Below are 12,402 nucleotides of genomic sequence, written 5' to 3'. Positions count from 1 at the left end.
TGTAGGCTGTTGATAAGCCAATTTAAATTTTCTGATCTAATGTTGAGGAGAAAATGTCTGTTAATTTCTGAATTGGCATGTTAGGACTCTTAAAAGCATCAAAATTATAAAGGCTGTTTGTTTGCTAGTAATGGAATAAAGTTTGAGAGTTAGACCAGTGAAGGGACATAGTGCATTACTCTAATTATAAAATCAAAGTGAGTTTTATACTATGTGAAAAAGAAATGTGCATGTGGTCTCTTGAAATACTTCTGCATCTAAACTATGGTTCACCTGGCTGTGATCCAGGTTTTGGGCAACTTTCTTTCTTCCTTTCTCTCTTATTTGCCCTTTCACCTCCTTAGAATGCAGATGGTTGATTACTTTGAAATCATACATGGTGAATGTTCTTTCTCTTTTCAGGGACCAGTTACTCTCCACAAGAAAATTCACACAACCACAGTGCTCTTCATAGTTCAAATTCCCATTCTTCTAATCCCAGCAATAATCCAAGCAAAACTTCTGATGCAGTGAGTATTTATGATTGATTTTTATCAGAGTATTGTCCTGTTCATACATGCCATATTTTCATAATTTTGTCTGACAAGCAGCATATACATTGTGCTTAAGTTTTCCAACGTTGGTCTTTATTTTATAAATGCTCTGTAAACCCAACCTTCATATGTTATATGTTTTAAGAGTATTCTAATTGGTAATCATTAGGGCTTTGAGTTACCTGTCATTCATTTTAAAATACTAGATTATTTAAATGAATAGAAACAAATACTTTCCATGAACTTTGTGATAACTCTAGAGTAGACAGTGTGATTTTACTTATTTGAAGTGCATTACATATTGTGAATTTTAGTCACTTCAGTATCAAAGTTTTAGTAGTTAGAGTGGTGTTTTTAAAAAATTTCCCAAAACCAAAATTGGTAAATTTGTGATCGGTGGAAAAATTTTGGAAAGATAATAATTCTGAGGATGTTGTAAAGTGAAGGAAACTAATGTTATCAGTATTGACCTTACTGTATCCCACTAAAGGTACTACTAGATTTTGTTAAGGGGTTTGATGGGATTAAATCAGAGGAAACTATTGCAGAATGCAGCAGGAGGATACTGGTCATGTGTTCAAGCTATCATTTAGAGGTGATGGAAAGCAGTGTTCTGGGTGCATAGAAGGTGCCATGTAGTTTTAAAAACGGTGAAAGCTATTAAATTTGTTTATCAAAACTCTCAAGTAGTCTTTTGTCCAATACTGTTTGTATTTTAAAGGCTTATGATTCTGCGGATGATTGGTCTGAACACATCAGCTCTTCAGGCAAAAAATACTACTACAACTGCCGAACAGAAGTTTCACAGTGGGAAAAACCAAAAGAGTGGCTGGAAAGGTATATGTTTGTATTATTTTAATAGTATAAAGAACAAATATTCTTAAACACATTTCAGAGCACTTGAGCTTATCTAATAGATTACTGCTATAAAAGATTGTGCTCCAAGTCTGCTGTGTTCCTACCCTTACCATGACCTCTGGCACCTCTTTTATCCTTTGACAATCCAGAGCCTGAGAGGGAAGTATGGTTTGTTTATGTGGAGATGATTTGTTGAGGGGGTTTTGTTGGTTGGTTGGTTTGGTTTTTGTTTTGTTCTGGAGTTTATTTGTTTGTTTTCGTTGGATTTTTGTTTTCATTTTCTGGGTGAGTGTTGTTTTAAATGTTTTGTTTCAGGGTGGGTTTTTTGGGTGGGTTTTTGTTTGTTTTTTTTTTTTGGACAAGATTAGTGAGCTGAATTGGTATATTGTGGGCTTCAACAAGCACGAATGTAAGGAAGGAGTGGCTGGAGTTTGCTCACCCCACCTGCAGCAGCAAGCTCTTAACAGTTTAATTCATCTCATGTAACTTATAGAAGCTGTTTTATTATTAGATAATGTATGTTTTTACCTAACTTTTGTTTTCTTTTCTTCAGAGAGCAGAGACAAAAAGAAGCAAGCAAAATGTCAGTTAACAGTTTTCCAAAAGATAGGGATTACAGAAGAGAGGTGATGCAGGCGACAGCTGCCAGTGGGTTTGCCAGTGGAAGTATGTGGTTTTTTTACAGCAATATATTCTTGCCTTGTTCGCATTACTGTTTTCTTTTCCAAACTTCAAAAACTGTAAAAAATCCCTTTCCTTAGCTCTTTTTCTCACCTTTTCGTATATAAAAGCCAAAGTGGGTAGCACAGTTAACTCTCCCAAATGTGGTTTCTTTAAATAACTTTACTAGTGCAACATTTGCTTAGTGCTTTTCATGGTTCTCCCTCTTTTTGCGGCTTTTACTGTCGAGTTTAATTATCTTCGTGGGTAGTTACTTAAACAACTTCCATAATCTGTAGTTTAGTTGGACTGTTGTGATCATTAAGACCTGCTAATGTCATATTCTGACCTTAAAAATAAAGATTTCACATCTAGAAATAATAACCTAATTCAGTGGATTTTGATATCAGTTTTTTTAAAGGCTTGTTTGTGTTATTGAGAGCATATTTTTACCTCACCGATGTCACCAATACTCTTAGCAAAATCTTCCCTGGACTACAAATTTCTGTAACTTGGAGGTTTTTGTCCTGATACCTAGCTTTAATCTTTGTCAGTTTTCTTCTGGAAAATAGTTGTACTGTGACATCCTGTCTGTATCCTGATGTAGTTTGGATAAATTTGTAGCGTAGTTCTCAGGGTAGTTTAAAAGCAGAAGCCAAAGTAGTATTCTTCACCCACGCTCTTGGGATTTGACAAGGTGATGTATAAAGGGGTATTTTTCTGTGTACACTGAAACTTACTGTATATGCTAAAATATACTGGATGCTGCAAAAAGATAGCAGTCATGCATAATGCAGTGAGTATTTGTTTTGTGACAGGTGAAAATGTAAGAATCTGTAAAAGAATTACTCTGTTTACTTGTTATGTTCGCTGAGTAGCATATTTTAGTCTATGATCATGTGACCGCTGCAGATGAGTCATTCATTTAATATATATAAATGCCTTGAATTAACTCTAAGTAAGCTTGTTATAGTAGTACTCAAGTGACATGGAGAGGAATTCTTTGAAGGCTAGAATGTGAAACTATTAAATGATACTTGATGTTCAGGGATTTTGATGAACAAAAGAAAAATGGCATAAATTATCTCTTCACACTAAATACAAGATGGAAATAATAGATTTTGATTTAGATCTTTTTAGGAGACTTCAAAAGTTAACTTGACTGTAACACTTGTTATAAAGCAGCCTTTCATCAAAATACATTGCTTAACTGGAGCTCTAAATCAAGCAAAGGTCAGAGAAAATGCATTTTGTCAGTGAGTAGAATTAATTTTGCTTTTTTTGATGCTGATCTACTTGAAGCTTTTTTTAATCATAAGAAGTTCAATCAGCTCTAGTTGTTGGTGTGCAGCTGTATTAATCAGTTACTGGAATCTTAGATTTGTTTCTAATTTAATCTTTTTTTTTTTTTTTTTTATTGCGATGTTACTTGGGGAATCCTGAAAAAAAGTGGAAGACAAGCATTCCAGTGACACCAGCAGTATGCTCCCACAGAATATTTTATCTCAAACGAGCAGGCACAATGACAGAGACTACAGACTGCCAAGAGCAGAGACTCACAGTAGTTCTACTCCAGTACAGCATCCCATCAAAACAGTGGTTCATCCAACTGCTACGCCAAGCACTGTTCCTCCTAGTCCGTTTTCTCTACAATCTGATCACCAGCCAAAGAAATCCTTTGATGCTAATGGAGCATCTACTTTATCAAAACTGTCTACATCCGCATCTTCCATCCCTGCACAGAAAACAGAGAGAAAAGGTATGTCTAATGAAAATTCCCTCTAGTATTCAAGATGTTGCTTTGCATTACATTGCTTGTTCAAAGTATGTTAGTTCTAGAATTTAAAGAATATTTTTCCTTTTTGATTGTGTGTGCTTTTAGAGCCTGGTTACTGTTTTGATGTGTTTACTTTCCCCCAAACCCAATTTGCTGTGTCTTATACAACTTCAAATTGACACTGTGGTATTTACTATTTACAGCCTTATTTTGCAAATTAACATTTCAAATGATAATTTGAAAGATGTATTTTGTAGAACATATTTTAATTCTTTTTTTCTCTCTTGTTGTTTTGGATCTTTGCCACTTATTTGAGTTGTCATGTAGTTACACAACTTGAAAGTCATTTTGGACCATTATGTTTTATGAGCTGCTGTTATTGTTTGGAATGCCAGTGTCAAACCTTTCAATCAATACAAGCGCAGTTCTTACAGAAAGCAAGAGTTTTCTACATTTTTGTAAGAACCAATCTGTTTTGATCTGTATCTTGAGAAATATTGGATCTTCAATTCTAAATCTGATAGTATGTGTTTCTGTTGTCTGATAATACCTGGTAGATCCAGTTACAGTCAAGCGAAGATCAGGACTCCACTGCACTGTTCATGACCTCTCAGACCTCTGTCTTTTAGTTAGATTTACCTCATCATTAGGGATGAAGAGCTCAAGAAGATTGTGAGAATGTGTGTCTTTAATGAAAGTGTGTTACTTTGGTGTAATTGATTTTTCAGAGTGGTACTGTGTAGGAAAATTCTATTTTGAGGGCTCTGGGAGGGAGAAAATAATTTTTGGTAATCATGTTGTTTTAATTTGAAATATTGTGTACTTAATATGTAATGGAATTCTTTTTTTGAAAGATGGCTTGTTGCCCTGTCCACACTCGCAAGTTGGCCTAGTTAAATAGTTTTAAAAAGAAGATCAAGCAGACTCTGGTCTGACACTAGTCTTGTGCTCTCTGTTTTTGACTCTTCCGTTTTTGTTTATTAAAGAGTTTATTAACTTCTACACAGACTTAAGAACAGCTGGCCACACAAAATATTCGAGCAATGGCATACACTGATAAATACTGTAAGGTAATTGTGCATGTGAAGAAATTTTTCTACATTTTTTTCTTGACACTTTGTGCAATTTTTATATAACCTGGGTCATTAATGCTGACTGTAAACTACAGAGGAACAGGTTATTTTCAGCAAGTATTTTCCTGTTCAACACAGTAAAGGACAAAGTAAGGTGTACTAGTTCAAGCATGGTTCTTGTACTGAGTGCAGTAGTTACCTGCTTCAGTTAAGCCTTGATTTTCTGACTGCAGTTTGATGCACTTGTACACATTACAGTGCAGAACATAAATGTCAGGTGTTCTTCCCTTTAGTATATCCACTCTATTTCCATTTCTATATTTAAAATACACTTAAACCCCCTCTTATTATTACTCAATTTTGGCATGTTCTTGATGCCAATTTGGGGTGTGATCAGTTTTCATACTGGGTATTCTTTCGCTGCTTTACTGCACATCTTCATTAATTGAAGAGATGACTCTTAGAGAAATTGAAGGAACTTCCCATTCTGACAACTACAGATGTTGGCAGAGAGTTCGAATATTTCTTACATACAACATTAGTTTGAGAGCATACAGCTGGGTATAATATTGAAGACAATCACACAGGGCAGTCTTGTAAATCTTAGGTTAGAATCCAGGGGTGGTTCCATATTAAATAATTCACTGGATTTCTGTGTTCTTAGGTAGGTGTTTTTTTAATTTTATAAGGGTTAAATGAATAGATTCTCTGTAATAATAATGCCTTGTTGATCTGTTTCATGGCACTTGATTGTGAGCAAATACTGTACTTACTCAGCTTCAGAAAAGGGTCAATTACAGAAAGTTAGTAAATAATTGAATTAGAATAGGTAGATGTTTGGCTTGAAATTCTTACTGTTGAAAATGTAAGTTTTTACATGTTGCTTTACCTCTTGTACAGAAACAGAAGCATTCAGTGTGGGTGCTGTCATGATAAAAACTCCTCAAACAGTACATTCAGTTGACTTTCTTTTTTCTGGTGAATGTTGGACTGTCTTTTTAAGGAAATAAACCAGTGAATTTTCCATTGTATTTTACATATCTAATTTTTAAAAAGGGAAGAAGCAGTGCTTTGGATGATTTACTGTTACTCATTCTCTCAGGTCTGAGTGTGAACCTGCAGTACTAGAAGTATGCAGTTTATAAAATATATTTTGTAGCTGTTTTAGAAATTGAAAATACAGTAATTGTCCTGAGACACTTGGTTCAAACAATCTTCTAAAAGTCTTTGCAGAGCTGAAAAATAGTTTGAGAGTAGTTTGAGAGTTATGTTTACAGTAGTAAAGCAAATAGCCTTTGATCTTCTTTTGCTGTTCACTGACAATGTCGTCCCTCTCTCTTTCTAAAAAGAGGTAAAACTATTTTTTTGCCTAAAAAAATAGGTTGGTCCAAATGACTGAATAATATGTGCAGTAGTCCTTCCTTAAATTAATTCTTGCTTCTTTTGAATATGTTGCTGGCTGCCTTATGCCAGTATATATGTACCACTGTTTTAATAGTTCTGATTTCAGTGTGTATTTTTTAAGTAGTAATAGTTTTGAACAGAAGAACAATGGAAAAACACAAAACCCAACTACAATGCTTTTTTCAGCTCAATCTCTTTTGCTGCAGGGGTATGTTGTAGTCCCACAAGGAGATTGAATAAAATCCCTGGCTGAACTATAGCTCAGCTGTTAGCAGTAGTCCTCTGCCCTCAATGGCTGGCAGTAGTGGAGAGTTCCTGGGGAACTATTTGACCTCTACCCTTTGGTTTGAATGTTCCAGTCAGAATCTGCTGCTTCTGTTTGTGCTCACTGTGAGTGCTTTATGCAGGTAAAGTGTGGGGTTGCTTTTCCTACTTTTTGGCTGCTTTATCTGTAGGGCACATCACATTTTCCTATTTCTAATTCAGAATGAAATGTTGTATTGTCCATATCTTAACAGTGTGTCTGTCTGTAGGATACTGCTTCTCACACCTTTCCTCCAAGTCCCATCAAGGCAGCACTTCTGTTTCTAGTGCAGCAGTACTCTAAAACTTTTATGAGAACACAGCAAGCTGGCCAGTGCAATGCTGGGTGGGTTGTGAACTCCGGTGCTTCTTTTCCTTTTCTCACCCTTGTGGTTTTCTTGTAACACTTGCTAGCTTTAGTGGTCAGTTATTAACATTGCTTCTGGTATTGTTGCGTCTTCTTTGGCTGAGTTTTGCAGTTTCAAGTATATTACTCAATTCATATGTCAGTTAGAAAAAGTTACATGTAGGATTGTTAGTTTCTTCCAATACTTTATAGTTGTTTTCTGAACATTGCTGTTCATTTATTTTGACAACAGAGGTAAAATACCAGAAAAAAAAAGTTTTAAGACTGGAGTAATCCAATGTGAGAAATAAGGATTTTAAAATTTTTTAATTTTAGATAATTTGAGTGTTTTTGAGAATCTAGTTGCTATTGTTACCATAGTTTCATGTGGCCAAATGTTTTTACAGAATGCGTTGCTTTTAAATATTTATGTATTTTTGTTGTGGCTTACGGTCCTTTAGTAGATCAGAACTGAACTGTGTAAGGCAGATCAATGTGACTGTCAGTGCTCAGAGAGCTTAGTTGGTGGACTGTACACTCCAGGTGCTTCAGCACAGAAAATGTGTTATGATTCTTATCATGAACAGAAAATAAAGCAATTCTGTTAGCTGTTCTCAGTAGTAGTTTTTTAATCAGTGAAGCAGAGATGAGTTTTTTATAGGGCGACAGGATACAATTTTCTGACAATTTTGTAATGTAGTTTTTTCCCCCACAGAGAGCACACTGTGAGAGCACTAGTGCCTAATAGTTGCTAGCAGTGCAAAGATAACAGCTCAAGCTCACAAGAGAGTGAGGGAGTGAGGTAACATTTTAGTGCTGACTCCAGAGGACTTTGGATGCATTTGTTTTGTTTTAAATGGGATTAAAATTACATCAGTAGCTATAGGAACACTCAGAGGGTCATTTTAATAATTAAGGAATCATCTAGTCAACAGTAGTTGGTAATTTCCATGTCATTGAAAGTAAGTCTTTGTGACTATAAATCTGAGTAAGAACAAGATAATATATAGCATTAATTGAAAGCTAGTCATGCAGGGAGTACAAGTATGTTAGCTGTCAGAGGGCTGTGAAGTAAAGTCCTTTCTTGACAAAAAAGGCATTTCCCAGTGTTGTTCTTTTTTCCCCATCCACTCCTCTGTCGCACTCATGTGCCTGATGAGCTCAACACACACTGGTCAGGAAGGAGAGTCAGCAAGTTACAGGGGCTCACAGGACTCCTGCAGACACAGCAGGGTGGCAGCAGCACAGCAGAGGTGTGGGACTGTGTCAGTGTCAAACCTCTGCATTGAGGCAGAGTAGCTGAACAGTCAGAAGGCTTTGATTTCCACCCCCTTGTATTCAAGCTTGTAGGCTCAGGGTTGCCTTTCAGCATGTCAGTCCTGGCAGATCAGCTGTTTGCTTAGGCGCAAAAATTCTTGTCATAATGGGCAGAGATTGGTGATGGCAAGATTCTGTATCATGTTTCTGTCCTGACTCAAACTGAGAAGCTAAGGGTACTTAGAAAAATAAAAAGAACTGAGGATCATTTTGGCACAACGGCTGAAAATGATCTGCTTTTGGGTTTTTTTCTGAAAGGATCTTTTGGCCATGTTATTAAAAAATTCCCACTGCTTGGAAGCATTACACCAGAATGTTCCCATTCTGACTTGACCTGCTGTTTTTACTTCAGCAAAAACTTCAGCAAACCTCTTCACAAAACTTAAACTGCATCTTGTGTCATACAGATTGTTGTCATATGAAATTCTGACTGATAACTTGGATTTCTTTCCTTTTTGTCCAAAAGATGTGATTGTGGGTCTCACTCCTAGCAGAGAGGGTTATGAATAGAAAGCTCTTCCCTAATCATTGTGGTTTTCAAAAATAATTTTTATGATAAAAGGGTTTTTTCCTGCTCCATTTTAATGTTAAACAAATTAATAGTTCTTCCCATTAAATTAATCTCCAAATCCAATGGTGTTTCTTTTTGCCATCCACTTACTTTGTTTTCCTCTGTGGGTTTTTTTTGTTTGTTTGTTTTGGATGGCTTTATTTTTGTTTGTTTTTTTTTTTTTCCCACGTGAAGGAAGTTGATGGTCCAGAAAGTTGCTTAGTTCTATAATACAGGCCTTTATGTAGGCTGCATCTAATAAACTTACTTGCATAATTGTCAGAAAGCAAACTGTATTTTTACATTAATGCCACAAAGGGAATGGATTTTTAAAGTTTTTTTTAAAGCTCCAGATATTGAGACTTTTTATTATTGTGCATAGCTTATAACGGAAAAATTGGTGCAAAGTCATATTTTTAAAATCACAAAAAGTAATTTAAAAATTATCTAGTTTTCTTTTTTTTTTCTTTTAGTTATTCAGAGGAAGAGATAAAACAAATTTTATTTAAGTAAGTTCTTGCAACTTAAAGAGATCACAGCATGCAATGTTCTAGTTTTAGTTTTTATTTCATTTTTTTATTATTTGGAAAACTTTCCTTGGGACTTCCATGATAAAAGCTGAAGTGTTCATTTGCACAGCATTTGTTTTGAAATTGATGTTGACAACGAAGAGCCTGCAGCCTTGCCCTATTCCACTTCTTCAGCCATAGTCTGTGCTGTAAAGCCTGCAGAAGTCTTAAATTGTTTAAAAAAAATTGTTATAAAATATGGATTAATTTGCATTTTGTGTTGGGAGAATTCTGGTTGTCATTTCAAAATTAGTCTGATGTTTAATGAGGTTAGGTTTATGAATGACTGCCTTGTAATCCCAATCCTTATTCTGCAATAATAGTGTAGATTACTTGTCAAGGACCATGAATTGATGTTGACACAGGTGTAGGGATTAGTGTATCAGAATTGTAAAACTACAGGATTTAAATTTGTGGAGATGTTTAACTTTTCTCAGCATGCTGTGTTCATTTTGACTGTGTTTCATGGTGTTTGAGGGCTTCAAGTGCACTTAAGAACCACAGGATTGTGTTATTAATAGGCATTTTTAAAAACTAATAGACTAAAAAATAGTGTTTAAATGTTGGAAAGTAAACTTAATTCTGTGGCAAAATAAACAATGAAACAGTCTCAGAAAAATGGAATTAGGGAGGAAAAGAAGGGAGTGAGGAGTTTCTGCTTCTCTTTGCGAAAAAGCAGGGGAAATCCATACACCCCAGTGAGTGATATCTGAGGGTTTTTGTCAGACAGATGCTTCATCCTGAGGAGCTCTGCCTGGTTAAATTAACTTCAAAAGGCAAAACTTGTAGGCTCTGTGTAGCATCATAAATTAAATGAGGTTTAAAACTTTGTAGTTACATTATTCAGAATTGGATGTGAAAATATTTGGAGGCTTTTGTTTTGATGCCAGCAATTCTAGGATTTTGTATCCTGTCTGAGCCATGAAGTAAGATAGATGGGTTTAAATTAAGCTGAAGAAAGTTGCGATTATATACAACTAATTTGTAGTCTCTGTTTTTAACATGTGAGTTTCCATCACAGAGGAGTTTCCCTTTGTGGAGAAGAGGTAAAGACCACGGGTTGAGATGAGAACAGTTTACTGGAAACAGCAAGAAATGAATAGTAAAAGCAACAATATTATTAGAAGGGTGTACAAGAGAGGTGAAGAATTCACCTGTGAACAAAAGCTCACCATGGGGGAGCCAGGATATGGGAGCTGCTGCCACCTTCTCCTATTGGAGAAAAACTCCCTTCCCCAGCCCTGGCAGTGAAGTGAGGTGGTACAAAATAACTGCCCTTCCTTGCTGCTGCAGAAATTAACCCTGTGCTGGCCAGATCCATAACGTTATCCACCCCTTATTCTATACCACCTACATCTTCCAGCTGGTGTACTCCCAGCTAATTGCAAGATGTATCAGAATCTCCTGATTGGTATATCTGAAGCAGTCCATACTCACTGTTCACGGAAGTTATAGCATACAGTGACATTGTTGTTCAGCAGCCAGTGTTTTAAAAGTCAACATTACAGACTGTTCTCACAATAGAATCTAATCCCCTTGAGGTACGCATAGTGTTTCCCTATCCCTCTGCATTACCCACCAGGTGCACCCAGGTTCTTGAGCAAAAACATGGATAGGTTTGCCTACCCTGTGGATGGGTTTTACCTTTGCTTGAGGGAGGACTAATCTGAACTGTCTTCCCTAACACATTCTTCATGTGCACCACAGGGACTTAATCCCTTTCTGTGGTACTTGGAAGTTTGTTTGGACAGGGCTTTCTCGCTTAGTGGAGCTTCTGTGTTAAGTAACTATGTGGCCTTGGCTAGATGTATCTCCCAGTGTTTGAAGGCCCTACCACTTATGCTTTCAAAGTGGTTTTTAACAGTCTGTTGTACAGATCAGTTTTCCCAGAGGCTGGTGTGTGATAAGGCAGTATTATATACCCGCTCAATACTGTGGCCCAGGTGTCTATGTGGCTGCTTTTGAAATGAGTCCCATTGGCTGATTCAGTTCTTTCAGGGTACCATGCCATTACAGGACTTGGTTTTCAAGGCCTGAGGTGGTGTTCCAGGTAGTGGCATGAGACACAGGGTATGTCTCCAGCCATCCAATGATAGGTTGTTCTGTCATTGTAAGCATGTAGAGCTTGCCGTGGTGGATTTGTGGAAGTGTGATATAATCAACCTGCCAGGCTTCCCTGTACTTTTCACCATGGTTACAACAGGGGCTTTACCTGCTTGGTCTGCTTGATTGCGGTGCGTGATTCGCAGTTGTGGGTAACCTGTGAGATACTGTCCATGGTTAAATCCAGCCCTCAGTTGTGAGCCTGTCATTATGTTGCATCTCTTTTCTGATGATGTGAGGTGCCAAGAGCCCACTGAGCCAGAAATAAATAATTCACCCTTAGGTTGCCAGTCCAGATACATCTGAGACATTTGGCAGCTTGGTCCACCACTCTGTTGCAGTGTTCATCGGTAGCCCAACTCTCAGGTACAGAGGGCATCTGCATGACAGACTTTTACAGTCAACTTCCCTTCCCAAGCAATTATGTCTTGCCACTGTACAGCAGCCCAGATGGTTTTCCCTCTCCAGTGCCAGTTGGTCTTTTTCCATCAGTCTAGCCACCCCTAGAGGGCATTTGCGACTGTCCATGACTCGTTGTAGAGGTAGAGTGTTGGCCATTTTGTCTCATTCAGTGATATCTGAAGCTACCAGGATGGCTTGGATGGCTTTCAGCTGTACAACCTGACTTGATCCACCTTGTCCTTCAATAGCTTCTGTGGCTCTCATAGGAGTCCGGCAGCTTTCCATTTTCAGTGCGTCCCTACAATACAGCAGGAGCCCTTAGTGAAGAGACTATCACTTTTGATTTGGTAGTAGCTGATTATATGGTGTGGTTTCCTCAGCACGTCACCTTCTCCTCCTCCAATGACAATAGTTCAAAATTTTTATCTTTGGGCCAGTTAGTGATGACTTCCAAGATCCAAGGGTGATTGGGGTTTCCTGTTTGAGTTTGCTGTGTGACCAATTGCT

General features: G+C 37.2%; 1 protein-coding gene across 4 annotated transcripts in view; it reads left to right on the top strand.

The window, feature by feature from the left end:
* The window catches only part of WAC (WW domain containing adaptor with coiled-coil), a 56,031-nt gene that overhangs the window by 19,351 nt on the left and 24,278 nt on the right, over window positions 1–12,402 (top strand). For all 4 annotated transcript variants that reach the window (XM_030232465.2, XM_050971703.1, XM_030232458.2 and 1 more), the window contains exons 4-7: window positions 403–509; window positions 1,255–1,370; window positions 1,945–2,057; window positions 3,502–3,810. In XM_030232465.2, the coding sequence (XP_030088325.1) occupies window positions 403–509; window positions 1,255–1,370; window positions 1,945–2,057; window positions 3,502–3,810 (645 nt within the window). The remainder of the gene's footprint in view (window positions 1–402; window positions 510–1,254; window positions 1,371–1,944; window positions 2,058–3,501; window positions 3,811–12,402) is intronic.

Source organism: Serinus canaria, chromosome 2 (assembly GCF_022539315.1).
Source record: "Serinus canaria isolate serCan28SL12 chromosome 2, serCan2020, whole genome shotgun sequence".
NCBI lineage: Eukaryota > Metazoa > Chordata > Aves > Passeriformes > Fringillidae > Serinus > Serinus canaria.
Note: the sequence above shows the minus strand (reverse complement) of the source record. Positions and strands in the feature narration are given on the sequence as shown.